The following is a 20,041-nucleotide window of genomic DNA, read 5'->3' as shown; positions in this document are numbered from 1 at the left end:
CCTCCTTTGCTGTATTAACGTTTGTGGCATAAAACATGCTTTCAAATTTGTTTTAGCTCCACATTCATGTGACCAGTGTTATATCGTTATATTTGTACAGCACATTGCATTATTTGAACTGTTCCGAATATATTCTATTCATTAATAGTAGATGTAGATGAAAATGTACAACACAGAAAAATTAAGTGTCCTTATAAAACTATGAAAGCTATCTAGAACCTCAGTTGGAAACAGCAGACATTAAGGTTACATTGTTTTTCGATGCTCCACTTTGTAACTTTGAAACTACATGTCAACTAATATAACTCTCATTAGAGTACTAGATGAGTATTAGTAGACTGTTAGGGTTAGAATAAGTTGACAGTTGCAAAGTTAATTGTAATTAATAGAATGTCTTTTGGGGGAGCATCAAAATACAGTGTTAGCTTAGATAATAAGCAGGCGGTCTACTAATACTCTAATGAGAGTTAGCAGACATGTAGTTGCAAAGTTACTTATAATTACTAGAATGTCTAAAGTGCGGCAGTGGTTCATGTGGGTTGTCTACAAACCGGAAGGTTGGTGGTTCAATCCTCGGTTCCACCTGACCAAGTGTCGAGGTGTCCATGAGCAAGACACCTAACCCCAGCTGCTCCCGACGAGCTGGATGGCGCCTTGCATGGCTGCCGTCGCCCGTCGGTGTATGAATGAGTGAGTGAATGGGTGAATGTGAGGCAAATGTAAAGCGCTTTGGTGGCCATTGGGTCTGTGAAAGCGCTATATAAATGCAGTCCATTTACCATTAAAGTGGACCATCATAAACCCTTTGCCGCTTCACGACCAAAAAAAAAAGCAACTTCACTCTGTTCTTACGGAGTTGATCAGGACTCCACTTGCAGTTCTTTATGAGCATTACTTTCCAGCCAAGAACATCTCCCGAGTCCTCCTAGTTTAGGGTAAATTTCCTGTCCATTGATAAAAAAAATTCTAACAGCTTTCTTTAGAAAAATATATTTTATCCATTTTAGGGAAAGCATATTATATTCTCACAAATGTTAAATTTTTTTTTGCTTGAAATTTCCCTGATGTCATTTCAATTATTTTTTTGCAGTATCCATTTTTGAAGCGAGTGGATCTCAGGTTGATTATAATGAATAAAATAGCTAAAGTCACCATTATCTATTCTAGATCAAATTAATTTAAATAGGAAATAAGAAATATTTTATTTTGTTCAATGTCCGCAAAATTTGAAACTCCTCGTTGTCGTGATCTGAGTAGCATGTTAGAGTATTTGAGCAACTGACAAAATTAAACCTAAAAGTAATTCACAACACAGAGTCAAATACGAAACTTTTTTTTTTATTTTCAATGGTCAAACTTGCAAAACATCTAGAAAAATATACAACAAAATGCTGAACCTTACCACAACAACAAACATAAAAGAAAGAAGAATATTCACATTTTCCCCCATTAGAGATAAAAGCACATTCTTTTTTTTCCTCATTATTCAAAAGCACAGTTTCCTCACATTTCCCCACAGTAGCCTGAATCGTTGGAGAGCTGAGAGTTGGAGCTCCGGTTTGAAGAGGAGTTCCATATGTCCAAATTCATGTGTGGTCCAAAAGGATTGAAGCTGGAGTACTGTTTTGCCGGGCAGGCGCCGCCTGGTTCACGGCTGAAGGGTGCGACGGGTGAGATGGGCGAGTGGGGCGAGACGGGAGCGGAGCGCTCTGGGTGGAAGTGGTTCTGGTAAGGTTCACTTTGAGGTGTCCAGATAGAGCCAAATAGACTGGACATGGGTGACAGACTTCTGGTTCCTGAAAAGTATGGCTGGAAAAGATAGATAAGGGAAAAATTGTCAGTTTTTGAGCATTGCTTTAATATTCCATGTTTAACAAAGAATCTGCTTCTCAATGAGGACACACCACACACTTTTAACAGGGAACGTGTGCAAAAAGGGTGTTTCTAAGGTGCTCAGAATAAGAATGTCCAAACTGAAAGGTATGCAAATTAGTACATATTTAATTAGTTACGGTCTCATTTACATATTTAAACATAACATTTCAGAAATGTAATCAATCAACTGGGGAAGTAAGGGAATATCAGTAAAAAAAAAAAAAAATCCCCTATTCACCTGGGGTTTCCTGCCTCAAATATCGATATTTTTCAAAGTATTGTATCGAAGTTAGTATTTCAGTATTGTGACAACATTACTGACGAACACATTTTTTTCAAAGTGCTTGACAAGAACAAACACTTGTGTAAATCTCACCTTGCTCCCCACACAACTGCCAGTGTCCCATGTGGAGTTCATGTCATGGGCTCCATTCTCTCCCCAGACTGGCTGATGGCTCTGGGTCATGGTTTGGCTTTCAGGGCACGAGAATGCATTTTGGTAATTGCCGTTACCTTCACGGACAAAACAAAGAAAATGGTCACTCATCCTTCGGTAACTATGTACTACAGTGAGACATTTCTCATAGTGAGAGAAAAGCCCTCACCTGTTGGCATGTAGTTGGCCTGATCACTATAGGGATACTGACTGGTACATTGGCTGTTCATGTTGTTCCACGGGAAGCTGCATAATATTGACACATAAGCATTTGAATTTGTCAGTGGATGGACTCAAATGAAGTCAAAAATAAAATACAAAAGAACTAAAAGCCTGAGACATACCCGTTATATCCGGATGGGGGACTCTGAGGGACAAACGGAAGAGATTCGGTCATGTTGTACCTGAATCCATTGGTCAGGGGAACGGAGGCGGCTGACCATGTCTCTTGAATCACATTAGAGCCAATTACATCTGTGGAAACCAAAATGCATAATCGCATAAATAAAACGCAAGATGGCACATCTTAACCGTTACGATCCTCTCTGTAAATATAATGTGTGAATGTCCCTCACCAATGTTTTTGTCCACACCTGCAGCTACATCAGCGAAGCACTGAGGGAGTACAGGGTCAGGACAGACTTCTGGGCTTTGGCATGGTTCCCTGACATATAGATTGTTCATGCTGAGGACAAATGTGTAAATATATAGTCAATCACATCTAGATTACTCTTAATCACTTGAGTTACATTTTTTTTTTTAATTTAGTCACTCATTTTACCTTTGTGTTTTGTATGTATAGTTCATGTTCAGGTAACATTCCCGATCTTTTGGATATGGGTGGTACTGGATGTTGTCTCCTAAAAAAACAAAGACCAAACAGCAATTTTGATTAAAATGTTATTCATAATAATTTCTCTTCTCTTCACTCACGCCATGTCATAAGGCTCGAGATGACAAAATGTCCTCTGTTCACGTCCTCGGAGTGTGAATTGTCTGTTTCTATTACACTATCAATGCCTAAGTGAATATGCAGTGGTCAGGTGGTACAAGTAGGAGCTCTCAGAAAATTCCCAGTTTACATGCTGTAATTACGAGCTCTACGAGGACATGAACACTTTATATAAGTTGAAATCTCGAAATGTTGGTAATTTAAACATGGCATGAACGCACCTATAGTACAAAAGTGTGTAGTAAGTGCATGTGTGATCTCTTACTCCTGCAGGGATGTCTGTTGGGGTCTCTTTCTCCCTCTATGCTGCTGGCACTGCTCCAGCTGCCCCAGGATCCTCGGCTGGCTCTTACACTGCCTGATGAACTACTCGAATCAGAGCCTGACTCCCAATGCAGACGTCGCTCTGGACACTTACGCCTCGGTCTGACTAAACACGTGCCTGCGTTTGTGTAAAAAGAAACCGATTAACGGAACTGATGTGGAGCGTTACACATAACACACACACACACGTATACATGTGATGTGACACTGAAGACTGGAGTAATGGCTGCAGAAAATTCAGCTTTGCATCACAGGAATAAATTACATTTTAAAGTATCTTAAAATAGAAAACAGTTCTTTTAAATTGTAATGATAGTTCACAATATTACTGTTTTCACTGTATTTTTTATCAAATAAATGCAGCCTTGGTGAGCATAAGAGACTTCTTTCAATTTAATCATTTAAAACCATGTGATGTTGTCTTGAACAACCGTAGTAACATTAGGATGTTCAGGAACACTGGTATGATGTCATTCACACATGCAGCAGTGAGACAGAGGAACTGCTGCACATCACTTCCTCACCATTGTGTTTGAGAGGGCTGTCTGGGTTGGTTCCTATTTTAGGTAGTTCAGGTTTCATGTTGCGGGTTCTAGCAGCATTACGTGGAGGTTCTCTCTCACTCTCTGTCACCATGACAACACTGTTTTCAGGAAGTCTGTTGGGTTGCCAGAATGAAAGAAAGAAAAAAAAAGCTAGGGATGCACAAAATATCGGCAGATATATGTTCATGTTTAATGTTATCGTTATCGGCCCGACATATCCATCAATCTTAAAGGGATACTCCACTTTTTTTTTAGGAAATAGGCTTATTTTACAACTCCCCCAGAGTTAAACTGTTGAGTTTTACCGTTTTTGAATCCATTCAGCCGATCTCCGGTTCTGGCAGTACCACTTTTAGCATAGCTTAGCATACATCATTGAAGTGGACAAGACCATTAGCATTTCTCAAAAAGAAAATGACCAAAGTGTTTCGATATTTTTCCTATTTAAAACTTTTAGAAACTTTACTGCCGTACCATGAGTGCAGCAGGCGTAATGATATGACGCAGCGCCTGAAAATAGTCCCCAGCTCGGTAACTTCCAAAGTGACCGGGACTAAGTGCCTGCGCCTGCTGCTCTCATGGTACGGCAGTAAAGTTTCTTGATTATTACGCAGGAATGAGAGTATAGTTCCTAGCCATATCAGCCTAGAAAATCGCAACTTTACATCAGGGTTCTCAAGTCTCACGCATTGGCCGTGAGACACACGCAATTCAACCAGTTCACACGCTCACACGCCACACCATGTATTTCTCACGCTGAAAAGGCAATTTCAACCAAGTTGTCCTGCAAGCTTTATATAACTTATACGAGGCACAGGCACACAAAGTGAAGTTTCCTGCCGCCAGCGCGTCCGTATCTCGGCCAGATTGCGTTCGTTACTAGGCAACATAGATGCGCGAGAGCGAACACACGGAAGTTGACGGAACATTCTCGGCCACCACGCGAACAGGAACAAACGCACACACATTCTCGGCCACCGTACGTTCGTTTTTAGGTAACCAACAATATCGCGCGAACACACGTCGTGATCATAGGCAGTCCTTTTATATAAATAGTCTCTGTCATAGGCCATGATGGAGAAGGTAAGTTGGAAGAAAGCTTATCTAACATTTTTAGGCTAGAACATTTAATATATAGCCCATCGTATACATTATTATTGGTGCAGTCAAAAACTCTACAACTACTTTGCAACCAGGCCAGAAGCTTTGGCTAAGGGAAATGTCAGCGGCTATGGGAAGGAATGAAGATGTATTTCTAAATTTTATTTTAAATTATATATTATACTGTATTAATAGTCTTTCTAGTTACATTAAGGCTACATGTATTAAAGCAGAGTGCTGTGGGTAATATTTTATATCCTGTCAAAACATACATTAATCATTGCCATTGCATTTGTATTTTTCAAAGATTTCAGGGAAAAACTGTTTGGAGCAATTTGTTATATTTTTGTGATTTTGAAATATAACATTAAAGAGTATATTTGATGTGATGAATTGCTCTGTCATTTATCAGATTTACCAATTGTTATAATTTCAATTTGTGCTGGTTGATTATGAACAATGGGTAAAATTGGGGGGCGGGGATGGGCGGGGCTCCAATGGGGCCCCTCCCCTTGGGCTCCTCCCCTAACCTCATGTGATCTCACTCCAAGCTTTTGATAAAACTTGAGAACCCTGTTTACATTTTCCGTCGGTCTTAGTGCACGATGTAACTACAGAAGAGTCAACTTTTAAATAGGAAAAATATCGAAACACTTTGGTCATTTTCTTTTTGAGAAATGCTAATGGTCTTGTCCACTTCAATGATGTATGCTAAGCTATGCTAAAAGTGGTACCGCCAGAACCGGAGATCGGCTGAATGGATTCAAAAACGGTAAAACTCAACAGTTTAACTCTGGGGGAGTTGTAAAATAAGCCTGGAGTGGAGGATAAAAAAAGTGGAGTATCCCTTTAAAATATGGCTTTTGAATTGTATATCGCGGTCAATAATTGATTTAAAATGCTAAAAATCAAAGGAATCATGATGTGTTAATGTAGTGTATTTATAATAAAGGAAACAGTGTGGCAATGTTCTTTAGTGTAAGGGTAATAATAGCTTTGGACTGAATCATGATTTAAATCAATCCTCTGTCAATTCACACTACTACTTGTAACACAACATAACTAACAAACTGTGCACTAGAACATTTTCATCGTTTCATCACAGACACGTACCCCGGAATGAGCTCAGCTGCCTTCCTGCGACTCCTGCCAGTGTTTTTCTTCGCTTTGGTGTTGGCGGCAGACACTCCAAGTTCTGCATCTTTCTCCGGTCTCTTCTTCTGACCGCCGCCTCTTTCTATCTTCTGAAGGAGGGGCACAAACAATTCATCTTTCTTAGTGAGGTGAAAAAGGAAAAACGTGAAAAACAGATGCTCTTATGCTGTATTATGGCTCTTACCTCTACATCTACATAATCCCTTTTTTCAGCATTGATTTTTCTTTTACACTCCTCGCCTTCCATCACTTCATCTACAGGCTGAGGGACTCTGCCCGCTGTGACGTTTTCAGGTAGTCTAGGAACTGTTTCCATAGGAAACATATCAGCTGGCAAAGCCTTGTCCTCCATGGATTCTCTAAAGTGCTCTTTCTTCTCAGCAGGGAGAAGGGTTTCATCAAAGATGTCATTGTTGTTGTTGTTGTTACAAACTTCTGGGTCTAACTCATAGATGTGTTCTCTATCTTCATCGGTTGGAGGGTTGCAAAAGTCAGAGGTAGCAGAAACACTAGCAGCTGCAGATGCAGGGCTATTTTTATATCTACTGTAGAGGAAAGACACTTTAGTCTGCTTCTTTAGAGGCTGGGAAGAACCTCCAGAACTTTTCTTGGATGAGGACTGTGAGCGAATCGTCCCATTGGCCACAGCTGGAGATCCCCTCCCCTTGCCTTTGTCAGAGGGGTGGCTTGTGTCAGTGTAGTTCTTACAACTGCCTTTTCCTCTACTAAACAAACAAACAAAAAACTATTAGTTAAAAATGGCTCCAACTCATACAATTGGCTATAGTAAAAAGCTAACTAGAATCAAGCAAAAAAAAAAAAAAACTGTGTTATGATCATCCTAACATCACATATTGCTGCTTGTATTTCCAGGTTAAAAAACAACAACACAAACACAGAAATACAATGTGCAAAAACCACAAACTAAAAAGCAATGCCTTTTTAAATAATAATAATAATGTTTATATAATAAATGTAATTATTTGTGAATATTAGATCTTTATTTTACAGTATTAGTAGTTTATTTTAATAATAATTATGTTTACGATAATGTTCTTTTTTTATTGAATACTAAATCTTAGATTTTACAGCACTAGTAGTCACTATTTACTATTGTATTTTTATTATTATATAAAAAGGCATTGCTTGTTAGTTTGTAGTTTATTTATTAATGTTTATTTAATAAAAGTAATTATTGAATATTTGTATTGAATATTAGATCTTTATTTTACAGTACTAGTAGAAGAAGCAGCAATAATAATAATAGCCTCCTTTGTTGTTGTTATTATTATCATCTTTTACTTTCTGCGAGTACAGTACAGATAACAGTTTTTAATACAATTCTCATTACAAATCTTGTGCAATGATGTAAACCTCCGTCCACAAAAATGTTTGAAATTGTAATATATATATATATATATATATACAAAAAACAGAGCAACCCTAACTAAGAGCACCTGAGTTTGTGTGGAGCAACACTGACTGTGTAAACCAAATCGCTCTAAGACACTGAAAATATTTTATTGTGTGTGTGATTTCCATTTTATTTGGATTATTTGTGCATCCCAGATAAAGGTTGATGCTGACTCACCTGACACCATTTGAGGAGCTGTGGTTGACACTGCTATTTTCACGAGGTACAGAGTTGTGATTGCTACGTGGACTTGGCGTGGAGAACTCGCTCAGAATGTGCTGAGCTTGATGGAAAGCCATCAGACACACACCAGCTAGAGAGGAACTGCAGAGGGAACAGGTTTGATATTAATGCACAGAATCCATTTCAAGTTCATGTGGTTTAAGTATGTATATGGGCTGCTAACCAGGTCAAGACCAGTGTGATGACCCAGAAGGACTCCTCCCAGCTGGGTCCTGGTACCACCTGAGCACACAGGGGCAGCATGTGGTGAGGCAGAGTCACATTGAGGGTGAAGTGGAAAAGGGAGCCACGCTCTGTTACCAGAGTCAAGTCTCTGATCACCCACGAAGACGTGAAGTCTGGAGTAAATCTAGAGAGATACAGAGAGAACGATTGAGATGGGGAGAAAATAAACAGACAAGAAAAAAAAACATTGAGAAAAAAAGATTATGGGGTATACCCCGTGTGATAGAGTGGTGCAGGGATGGCGTATATTTGTAGGCTAAAACCCAAAATGAGTTCGCATTTTAGCAGTTCCGGTTCCATCGTCCTGAAGTCAATGGGTTTTTGGTTAAATGCTTGAAATAAGGTCTGTGATGAACACAAGCTCAAGATATTTTCAAGTTTTTTTCTACGATATAAAATACATCAGTAATACCTTCTAAAAAAAGCTTTTTAAAGCTTTCACTTGTCTTGTAAAAGGGGACTACAGAGGTTGTCTCATCTACTCACTAGTCCGCTTTCACAGACTCGTGTTGATAATCACACTCTTGCAAACTATTATAACTCAAACTTTCAGCGAAAATGTTTTTAAACAAAAACAGTTGTCGAAAGCTTAGTGGTGACGCTGAAGTCACGTGGTACAGCCTACATTTAGCTTTTGACTTCTGCCAATTGTATTTACATGTTAAAAATCATAAAATTTGTTCATTTGTGAAGATTATCATGATGAACAAATGTTTAAGAATCATAAGATTTTGTTAGTCACAGTCCTTATTAGGCTAACTTCCGGGTTGGGATTAAAGGGATAGTTCACCCAACCAATAATGACATTTCTGTCATCATTTACTCACCCTCAAGTTGTTCAAAACCTGTATGACTTTCTTTCCTCTGTGGAACATAAAAGAAGATATTTTGAGGAATGCTGATAACCAAATAGTTTCAGTTCCCATTGACTTCCATTGTATGGACAAAAAATAGAATGAAATTCAAAGTGAACGGAAACTGTTTGGTTACCGAAATGCAGGTTTTGGGGTGACATGAGGGTGAGGATATCATGACAGAATTTTGATATAGGCAATAGGAGCAGTAATTAGCTTGAAAAAGGGAACCTAAAATGGGCTTTTACGTAGTCTCTGATCAGTCAGGTACTTGGGGTCTAAATCATAAATTTCCTTTCAATTCTTCACTGTGACCCTTCCCAGTTTAGTCTAACGCATGGGCGTCGGAACCATTGTATATGGGTGGGACAAGACCCATCCACTTTTTAACACCAATGATATTGGACCCACTCACTTTTATCGTCTCTAATTCAGCGCACATGTATGTTCGCTTTTCAGAGCGCTGTCAGTCAAATCCATTCCACTTGAGGAATGCCCTAATAAACTCCATTTCCGCTGAATCGCTACATTCTATTTCTCAACAAGCCGCAACTGATGAAAATAACCGCCCGTTGTACCCTTCCAGTCATATATTGAGTTGCAAACATTAATAACAGCTTTAAGTTGTCAATGCTGGCAAATGACCATGGTCAACAGCGGATAAGTTGAGTTGGGCAGGTCATTGCTGAAGGTGAAGCTCAGAGAAAGTGATTTTGTGCCTCTTTGAGATGGCACCACGAGATGACGTTCACTTGCAGAGCAGAAGTTTCTGGCACGTAAATTAGGAGTAATGAGTTTAGGTAAAAGGGAACCGAGCCAGTGGTTGTTCTGTAGGCCAATATCTGTGACTTGAATTTGATGCGAGCGGCAACTGGCAACCAGTGCACTTTTGTGAGGAGAGGAGTGACGTGTGCTCTCTTCGGCTCATTAAAAACCACTCTAGCTGCAGCATTCTGGATTATTATTCCACCAGAATACACAGATATATTTTTTTTTACGAAATCTTCCAACAGCGCTAAACAGACACAGACAACTTTCTGCAGAGAGCATAGGCTACACAATGTTACTGTCCTAAAGTTATTTGTAAAACCGATTTAATTTCATCTCGAAAAATGTTCAAGGACCGGCACAAGAATTGCACTCTGTTTAGAACCCTGATACAGAAAGTTGCACATTCTTACGCAATGGTGATTTCTGAGGATGAGTTGTAGTCCACTCTGAAGGCTCTGCAGTGCTGCACCTCAAAACCGTAACCCTGACATTTATATCCATTAATGTTCATGGATACTACAGTCAACGGCAACTCGCCAGCATTCTCCACTTTAAAGCTTTTCTGTATGGCAAACAAGGGCTTACTTGATCGTAAACCTGTGAAAAGACAAGAAAGAGAATAAAAATGCAGTTAATGCATTTTGTATCATTGTTTCCTCTTTCGTTATTATTTATTAACCCTTTCATGCATGAATTATGATAACCTCAGTCAGGATTTTTTTTTCCCAATGTGTTTTTATTGCTCTTAGGGCATGAAAAACAAAATTTTATTTTATTTATTTATTTTTATCAAATCATGTGAAAACTTTAAAATATATACAAAAAAACTTTTTTAATAGCTGTCCACTGTAGTGACCTCTATGCATAAAAGGGTTAAATACTTTCTACTTTCAATTGTGCATATTTCATTGGCTTTTGGTTACAGTAGCCATGATTTTGTTTAATAATTTATGGCCATGTATAACCACATAATATAGTAGCGTTTAAATTTTTACAGGTTTTCAAGCTGAACATGACCTGATGATGTGTGCATATGAATACATATAACCTGATGATATGTGGTTCTGCAAGTAATTAACATTAAAGTCATTAACCAGTTAATGTGGTTAAACAAATAGAGTACTACGGCACCCTTAAAGGGACATGGGGTTGAATTAAAAAAATACCTTAACCCCCCTGCACAAATGTAAAGTAAACACATTAATAAAGTGAGTGATATTACATTTGTTTTTAAAAAATGTTTTACATTATTGTTACAACATCACATTTGATTGTCTGGGGTCTCTGGAGATTCCAAAATCCTGAGTGTACATTAAAAACTAATTATTATTGTTAATATTTAGGACAAAGGTGTTTGGCTGACAAAAAAGTTTGCGAATACCTGTAATTCAGAGTAACTACATTTAAACAAAACAAAAATAATTCAAGAGAACAATTAATTTGTAAACAATCACTACTTCTACCAGCGCTAGTGTACTTTTCACCAAACTCTGAGAAAGGACACGTCAGGAGTGGCTCATCTGTGTCTCTCACCATCTCTGCACTCCATGAGAGTAGACTGGGGAACGTTGAAGCGCAGTGAGGCTGCAGGCCCGGGGAGCTTCCCTCCCACCCTCAGGAGCTCCTTTGCCCCAAATCCTTTAACCAGAACCATGTCAAACACAGTCAGGTTGTTCCTGTTAACAGATAAAGCCACAATTACTGTATGATAACATCTAGCAAAAATACTCATAGAAAACAAAAACAAAGGCGTGGACACATCAGGCAAATAATGTTTATTGCCAATAGTGTAATGATAAACAGCTCACACAGAAGTCCCTAGAAACTACAGATGAAACTGATCATAGTTATCAATATCATGATATTGTTCAAATGTGCTGGAATCGCACTAAAATCATTTAACAAAGTTTTACATCGAAAAACAAAAAATAAAATGAGCGTCACAATGCACTTTTTGGTTTTCATAAACAATAATGTATATATACAAATATACTATATTTATATACTACAAATATATACACATTATTGTTTGTGAACCAAAATTTTTTGTTCATTTAAATTCTGGCTGTCGTAGTTAATGTGTTGGTTGGGTGACTAAACATGTTGTCTACTAATATGAATACATGTTCAAATAAAGTTATGAGTTTAAAAAAAAGTTTTAGAAAATGATAAACCTCACATTGTAACCTTTAAAACATTTTTAAGAAAAGGGATGAGTCAAAATGATTAATGATAATAGTTATTTTATGTGAATAATTCTAGATACAGTACTTTTGTTTAGCATCACCAATTTTTTTTAGATTTTTAGAATGCCCATAAGCTTATTTTATATCAACTGTACATTAAAAAATTCAGATTTTCACATTGGTTTGAACACAAATGGCAGACAGGCTGAAGGCTGCGTCCTCCAGAGGGCACATTCGTCACTAATAAGGCTGCTTGAGTCCGACTACAATCCAAAATCATAAAGAAATTTCAATAATTTATGTTTCACTAGGAACACTCGCTCAGTCCTTTTTATAAACATGAATTCAAAATATAACAAATAGTTATACATTTAAAATGTACTTTTCAGATATAAGACATTACGACGTATGCGGCCGACAAATGCGACATCGGAATGACGAAGCCTTCGGAACGAGACCATAGGTGGCGCTTATGGAACACAAGAAATAGAGATGTTTCCCTGGTAACGGCTGTACACAAACTCAAGCAGCGCTGGGATAAAAACCCCCCCACTAATTTACATGGAGGTAAATTAAAAAGAAAATGCCTTCAAATCTTTTCTAACGAATGTGACTGGTAAATGTGACCACGCTGCGGCAGGGCAGGGCAGGGCAGGGCTGAGAGCCATGGGAGCGAATGTTAATGAGCGACACACCAGTCTGGAGTCCCACGGAGGAGCTCCGGAAGGATAAACGGAGGAGTGATGACAGGAAGATGAGAGGACCAGGCCTGGGACTTAATGCTGTGGTTTTGGTTTAGTCTATGCAGCAGTCATCCGTGAAGGGAAGCCGCTGTATGTTTTTTTTGTTGTGTTTGTTTATTTTGTGATTTAAGTTTCACATTGAACGTTTGCCAGTTCCCGCCGCCTCCTTCCCTGAGCCTTTAACTTCATTACGCACACATTAAGGCAAAGCATGATCTAAGTGCTAAATAAATGAGGATCATTCACAGTGAAACCAAGTTTTTTTCCTGATTATTCCAAGCATGGAAAACACAATTTAAAAAAATTTCGAAACTTTTTTCCTTAATCCATTAAACAGATTTGAGATAAGTAAACCGATCAGTCATACAAATCCCTCAGTTACAACTCATTTAGGGCAGAGCAGTACCTGATCAGGAGCAGTGATGTAACAGGCTTGTGTTCTGTGGGTTGGTACGCCACAGAAACCGTCCTCGACTCCCACGGCTGAAGCAGGAATCTAAGTATACTGCCTCGCTCACTTTCCTGTTGGCAAAAATATGAGTACACTATAACCAGAGTTACCACAACAAGACACATTTACTACAAAATGTACACTTAATAATGCTATTCAAAGATCATGACCTCACCTTATGGTTTGTTGCCAACAGCAGAAACTCTGTTGTAGTGATATTCACGGACAGCGGGCTAATATTAAACCTAGAACATTTACATAAATTATGTAATTTCTGGTCTCATTAACAGTGTTGTTATTGTTAACAAAACTTAAAACTATAAAATATCGTTGTTGTTAATTGAAGTAAAACTGAAATAAAACTAACTAAACTAGCTAAAACAGCACTGTTTATGACTCTGCTTATTAACCTTGTGAATAAATACCATTGTAACTAAGGTTTCTGACAGAACCAACTTTAGGCCAGAAGAGTGTGTGTTTACAGTAAATACCATTTGGTCAGGATGTCGAGGGCTTCAAGCGGAACGGGGTATGAAGAGAGGGTTCGGATCTCCACAGAAATAACTGAACCCGTAGGGTTTTTCAGAGTGAAATTCTTCACCTGAAATAAAAAGTACAACAATCTTATGATCCAAATAATAGTCTTACTAAAATCAAAGTCATTATTTAAATAATAATTCACACAATGCTAATAATTCCATGTGATGCATCAAAACTTGATTGCCATTTGAAGATTCTTAAATATACTCCTTTTGTATTTCACAGAAAAAAATGAGGGTAAAGTTCAGATCAAAAGATCATTATCAGTGATTTGCATACCTTACTATCATTGACCGGTGTGGCCCCAAAGTCCAGGGGTGAAGAGTGGTCTGCAGGAAGCCTGGGCCACCTGAACAAAACACACACAAAAAACAGAAACAGAAATATTTACATCATAAAACAGTATGTGCATTTGCAGTAAATGCATACATGTTTAAATCGCATGCAAAATGGGTAGTTTAAATAGCATACAAAATGAATATCCAGTATTTGACTCCACAGGGGGGTGTCTATATTTGAGCACATACTGCATGTTTACCTGCAAGAGAGCTCTTTGCTACAGTGCCAGCGACCACAGAGTGAAGAAGCCAGGCTGCTGTCCACTCTCCAGAGAGATGAGGAGGATTCTGGGTGAAGGGATTGCTGCCACTCCAAACGTCCTGCACAGGAGGACATCACATAGTTTTTGACTGAGCAGCTCCATACACACAAGACATGCACAAACTAGTACGCTACAATCATTTCAATCCATTTATAATACAAGGTTACTACAAGTGACTATACAGTAGTCTAGAACAGTCAGTGGTCCTCAACCAGCAAACTTCTAAGAGGGCCTCAAGACTTAAATTTTATTTTTATTTTTTTTTACAAAAAAACAAGACACAACAACCATTAAAATAAGCTAAAAATCTAAATGTTTCTTACTTAAATTTACCCCCTCAACTGTATCAACTGTACATACAGTATGTTTCCTTTTCCCAGTCTTGGAAAACCTAGATATATGAAGTGGCCTAATTTTTTAATTCTATGGGCACTTTATAATGAGAAAACATTTTACTATTTATGCAAATCTCTAAAATAGTTTATCAGGAAGAAATTGCGAGTAAAAAATATTTAACAAAATCTTTATCCTTAATCCTAATCCAGTAAATCATGATCAGCTGGAAGAGTCGCTGGGTAAAAAGCATGGGAACATTCAGCTGATAAAAATCGTGAAATATTATTATTTTAGTTACTCACAAACACAACTGGACACATTTGAGGATTTTTCTCTCACCTGCTCGGGACATATGAAGAGGACAGAGCTGTTCACACTCCTCAGCAGCCTCAAACATAACATCTCCCTGCTGAGGAAAGGAAGTGATCAATTCAGGCAAAAGGGAGCAAAGTTTGGCAAAAGAAATTCATTCATGTATATGACCCCAAGTAATATTATTTAGCATAAACATGCATTCTCTTTTCAAAACCCTCATCAGTTTTCTGTCAACACAACAAGAACCTTATCTCTCCGTTTGGAAGCATATATATGCTTATATAAAGGGATAGTTCACCCAAAAATGAAATTTCTGTCATTAATTACTCATCCTCGTGTCGGTAAGACTTTCGTTTATCTTTGGAACACAAATGAAGATCTAGTTGATGAAATCTGAGACCTTACTGTCCCTCCGTTGACAGCTACGTAACTTGACACTTTGACGTTTCAAAAAGTTCGTAAAGAGATTGTTAAACTAATCCAAATGAATTGAGCGGTTTAGTCCAAATATTCTGGAGACACAAACACTTTATATGATGAACAGATTGAATTTAGGCTTATATTTACATATAAACAGAACAGCTGTGGTCAACAGAAGCTCAAGCATGTTTGCTTGACTTGCGAGAACCAATAAAGTTCGATCTCATGTTACACAGCACGTTTGAGCTTCCGCAAGAGCCAATGAGGTTTGTTCTTGCATGTCAAGCTTCAGTTGAGCTTCTGTTAATGCTCGCTGATCAATGTTTGTATGTGAATAAAAGCTGATATTAAATCTGTTCATCGTATAAAAACCATTCCAAGAAAAATTAAGAAAATTTGGGTTGGGTTAGTTTTACACATTAAAACATAAAAGTTCACTTTATGAACTTTTTGAGCTGTCAACGGAGGGACAGAAAGCTCTAAGATTTCATCAAAAAGATCTGAACGAAAGTCTTACGGGTTTGGAACGAAATGAGGGTGAGTAATTAATGACAGAATTTTCATTTTTGGGTGAACAATCCCCTTAAATGTGTGTTAATGCTGAAGTAGTCAAGCTTTACCTTTAAGGCAGAAGAATCTGTCTGGAGGTGAAGCTCCAGTGGGACCCCCACACTGGTTGTCAGAGTAATTGTGGTTCTGAGGTTGATGGGTAAAGATTTGCGGAGTAGCTGAAGAGACAGAAGCTTCCTGCTACCAGGGCACACTTCCATGGACTTTGTCAAATTTACAATCTATAAGATGGGAAAATTTACACCATCATTAAACTGCAGTTAACTTTTTGACAAATATCCTATTTTTGTGAGCTTGATTTCTGTGTAATTCAAATGAATGAGTCTAATCTACCCTTTAATGTGTATTGTAAGCGCTACGTTGACTAGTTAATAGCTCTGCCACTAGTCGACATCTTGAGTCTTTTTTGACCAGTCTTGGATCACATGGTCAGTTGCACAAGGCGATAGCAGGAGAAAAAAAAGCCTTTGTCCACAAACACTGTCCTACTATATGACATTAGCTTTGAATAATAACCCTCAAAAAACAAATATATATGGAAGTGAATATAAAGTTAACAGAGTCATTGACGCACCAACTTCTCAATCCCTCTATTTCCCAGCAGAATAAGCAGAACTTCCACAGTATAGTCTCGAAGGAATGTGGTCACTGCACATTTAAGTCTCTGGTGTTCAGGTGAGCTTTACCTTAAAGAGTTTATGCTGGGAAAGAAAGATGTTAGTGATTCTGAAGGTGAAGGGGAATGGGTTGGACAGCCAGAGCTCGACATGATTTGAGCCCCTCTCCTTCTGTCTGACCTGAACTAAAGAACTCAGCTCAGAGTCCGACCATCTGAAACACACAGAGAGGAACAACTCTGTAACAAACGTGACTAGAGCTTCAGAAGAACTGCATCAAAAAGCATGAACACAGCATTTACTGTCACAGAGGTGAAGCAAGTACACTACCATTCAAAAGATTGGGGTTTTTATGTTTTTGAAAGTAGTTTCTTGTGTTCTCCATAGCTATAAAATTAGTCAAGACAGTAATAATGTGAAATATTATGACAATTTATAATATTGTCATTTATTATGACTATTTCTATTTGAATATATTTTAAAATGTAACTTATTCCTGTAAAGGCAAAGCTGGATTTTCAGCATCATTACTCCAGTCTTCAGTGTCACATGATCCTTCAGAAATCATTCTAATATGCTGATTTGGTGCCAGGGTAACATTTATAATTTGTATCAATGTTAAAAACAGTTGCTGCTTAATATTTTTGTGGAAACTGAACCAAACAGCGTTTATTTGAAAAAGAAATCTTTTGCCATTTTTTTTTTAAATCAATTTAATGCATCCTTGCAGAATAAATGTATTAATTTACTTCAAAAAATAAATAAATAACAAAACAAAAAAAAATCTCCATGACCCCAAATGTTTGAACGGTAGTGTACATATGCAATTATTAATGTTATCATCATTAAAACTTGCAAAACAATGCAGTGCTAGTTTTAGAATTTAAAAGAATTTTCATTCTTGGCCAAATGTATTTAATTTTATTTAACTTCAGATAATGCTAATGATTAAAGCATTAATTTCATTTACAGTAAAATGCTGTTAATATAGAAATCTTTACCTGTGTGTGCTTTCCAGCAGTGGATATAAATTCAGTGTTCTGTTTGCTAATATCTGCAGGCCGAACTGACTTTGACACCTTTTACTTTTAGCTGACAAAGAGCCTTAAAAAAGAAAATGAAAAGAGAACCAAATAAATATGGCTAATATAATACCATGTCCATTGTGAACTATTAGAATACACACGAGAAATGTAAAGTACTGTAAAGTAAAGTACTGACGTCTACAGAAAAGTGAAGCCACTTGAGTGAAGTTAGAAGTGGAAGGCTGGAGAAGCAGTTCAGTGAGTTCTACGCTGCTGTCCGTCCTTGACAAGAGCTGGATCTCCTTAAAAAGACACAAGATGTTATGTTATAATTACATTATAAATGTTATCTGATGATATGCAAAATTAACCACAACATAATGTTATTCTCACCACACATACCTTAACAAAGAGCTTTTTAACCCCTGAGTTCAACATGAACACTCCTATTCTGGGATCTGCTGTGGATTAAAAATATAGTTATTAAATATACCTGTACATCCCTGGAAAAGAGCATTTACAGTGGCAAGGCCACAAGGTGGTGCTGTGACACCAAGGAAAGTTACTTTTTGGGCGGTGGTGGCTAAGCAGCTGAAAAAAGTTTCAAATCCAATGTAACCCATGATCTAGGAAGTAATGGATCCCTTCTTTCCCATTAGCAGTGCTTAAATGACACACTTTTCCCCAGGTCATTTCAGGGGGGTTCTTGACGATTATTTATTTATTCACTAAAATCAATCTGTAATTTAATTCTAAATTATATTAATGTATTCATCCCTAAAGTTATCAAGCTGACCCATGCATCAGGTCCAAGGAGAATCTTAACAAAAATATTTCTATATTTAATCATGGGAAGTGAAATGGGGTTAATGCTCATATCTAACAGTTTATTGAAGAGTTCAAGTGGGTTAATGGTTTTGAAAGCAGAGATGAAATCTATGACTGGGATACAGGTGATATAATTTTTTTCCACATCTGTGGTATAAACAGAATAACTGACTCATTAGATCATTCAATTACTGAAAATGAATGCAGAAACATTGTGGCTACATTATCACCTCAGAGTGTGCATTACTTTTCAATAATTCAATGGTTTGTTACTATACAACAGGGTGTAAACTAAAAAGCATATTTCCAGTGGCAAGTAAAATAATGCATTAAAGTACATGCCATAAATTCAAATGCATATACACTAGTACTCAAAAGTTTAAGGTCAGTAAGAGATTTTTTTGTTGTTTTTGAAAGAAGTCTCTTATGCTCACCCAGGCGGCAAATATTTGATAAAAAAAAACATTAATATTGTTTAATATTATTACAATTTAAACTTAGTTTTCTATTTTAATAAATATTAAAATTAATGTATTACTGTAATGGCAAAGCTGATTTTTCAGCAGCCATTACTCCAGTCTTCAGTCACATTATCCTTTAGTACTCATACTGATTTGGTGCTAAAGAAAGATTTCTTGTCATTATCAATGTTGTGCAGCATAATATTTTTTTTGGAAACCATGATACATTTTTCTCCAGGATTTTTTAATGAACAGAAAGTTCAAAAGCACAGCATTTATTTGAAACAGAAATCATTTGTAACATTCTGTCACTTTTGATCAATTGAATGGATCTTTGCTGTACTGTATGCAAGTATAATTTTTTTAAAAATCATACTGACTTTTGAATGGTAGTGTACATTGTAATAAATAAAAGGTAAGGCAAGTACATTGTAGATAAAGACAGTGGCGTAATGCAAGACCACTGATCCTTGTAATCAAGGAATACGGTAAGGAATAATCTTTACTGTAAAGAAGTAAATAATATTAAGTTGGACAACTATATTTATAATGTACAATCACAAAGAAGGTGAACTCCTATAAGAAAAAGAAGTTTAATTTTACACAGAGTGGGTTCCCCATCATGGGGGTGGCCATGTTGACATCACATGACCAGGCAATTAAATATTTGGTCAACAATGCACGATTTCCTCACACTTTTGGACTGAATATTTCTCACACACTATAACATACGTGAGAAACGTACAGCTGTAGTTGACAGTAGTTAAATAATTGTATTGTCATTTTTTCCATGTCTGGCTGACCTTATTTTAGTCAGCCATAATGATTGAATTTGAAAAATGAATCTGAATTGGGTAGTGAGTAAACAAAATCTTAAAGGCCTATTCGCTTTTGCATATGTCTGACTCAATTATTGTTCGTTTACATTAAATATTTTGTATTAACTACCCAATTACACACACTATAGTTATGTAGAGCATGATATTCTTGTGCCTTCTCTTAAAAAGAAAAAAAAAAAATCGTATTTTCTTGTGGTTCTAAGAATGTTTTTTT

General features: G+C 37.2%; 1 protein-coding gene across 4 annotated transcripts in view; it reads right to left on the bottom strand.

Moving 5' to 3' along the window:
• Positions 1-1,317: 1,317 nt before the first annotated feature.
• Positions 1,318-20,041, bottom strand: part of tmem131l (transmembrane 131 like) — a 71,940-nt gene continuing 53,216 nt past the window's right edge. The window contains exons 10-34 of one of the 4 annotated variants that reach the window (XM_056265099.1): positions 18,102-18,160; positions 17,896-18,001; positions 17,676-17,778; positions 16,744-16,888; positions 16,108-16,278; positions 15,092-15,161; positions 14,354-14,474; positions 14,095-14,164; positions 13,767-13,876; positions 13,451-13,520; positions 13,231-13,346; positions 11,429-11,571; positions 10,306-10,492; positions 8,209-8,394; positions 7,980-8,126; positions 6,573-7,113; positions 6,347-6,477; positions 4,112-4,245; positions 3,529-3,705; positions 3,093-3,171; positions 2,887-2,996; positions 2,656-2,785; positions 2,481-2,557; positions 2,252-2,388; positions 1,318-1,809 (exon numbers count right to left, since the gene is read on the bottom strand). In XM_056265099.1, coding sequence (XP_056121074.1) covers positions 1,504-1,809; positions 2,252-2,388; positions 2,481-2,557; positions 2,656-2,785; positions 2,887-2,996; positions 3,093-3,171; positions 3,529-3,705; positions 4,112-4,245; positions 6,347-6,477; positions 6,573-7,113; positions 7,980-8,126; positions 8,209-8,394; positions 10,306-10,492; positions 11,429-11,571; positions 13,231-13,346; positions 13,451-13,520; positions 13,767-13,876; positions 14,095-14,164; positions 14,354-14,474; positions 15,092-15,161; positions 16,108-16,278; positions 16,744-16,888; positions 17,676-17,778; positions 17,896-18,001; positions 18,102-18,160 — 3,626 coding nt within the window. In that variant the 3' untranslated portion in view covers positions 1,318-1,503. Of the gene's footprint in view, positions 1,810-2,251; positions 2,389-2,480; positions 2,558-2,655; positions 2,786-2,886; positions 2,997-3,092; positions 3,172-3,528; positions 3,707-4,109; positions 4,246-6,346; positions 6,478-6,572; positions 7,114-7,979; positions 8,127-8,208; positions 8,395-10,305; positions 10,493-11,428; positions 11,572-13,230; positions 13,347-13,450; positions 13,521-13,766; positions 13,877-14,094; positions 14,165-14,353; positions 14,475-15,091; positions 15,162-16,107; positions 16,279-16,743; positions 16,889-17,675; positions 17,779-17,895; positions 18,002-18,101; positions 18,161-20,041 lie in introns of all 4 variants that reach the window. The other 3 variants (XM_056265101.1, XM_056265100.1, XM_056265102.1) reach the window with 3 other exon arrangements.

This window comes from Rhinichthys klamathensis, unplaced genomic scaffold, assembly GCF_029890125.1.
Source record: "Rhinichthys klamathensis goyatoka isolate OS25496 unplaced genomic scaffold, OSU_Roscu_1.1 h1tg000229l_1, whole genome shotgun sequence".
Classification (NCBI taxonomy): domain Eukaryota; kingdom Metazoa; phylum Chordata; class Actinopteri; order Cypriniformes; family Leuciscidae; genus Rhinichthys; species Rhinichthys klamathensis.
Note: the sequence above shows the minus strand (reverse complement) of the source record. Positions and strands in the feature narration are given on the sequence as shown.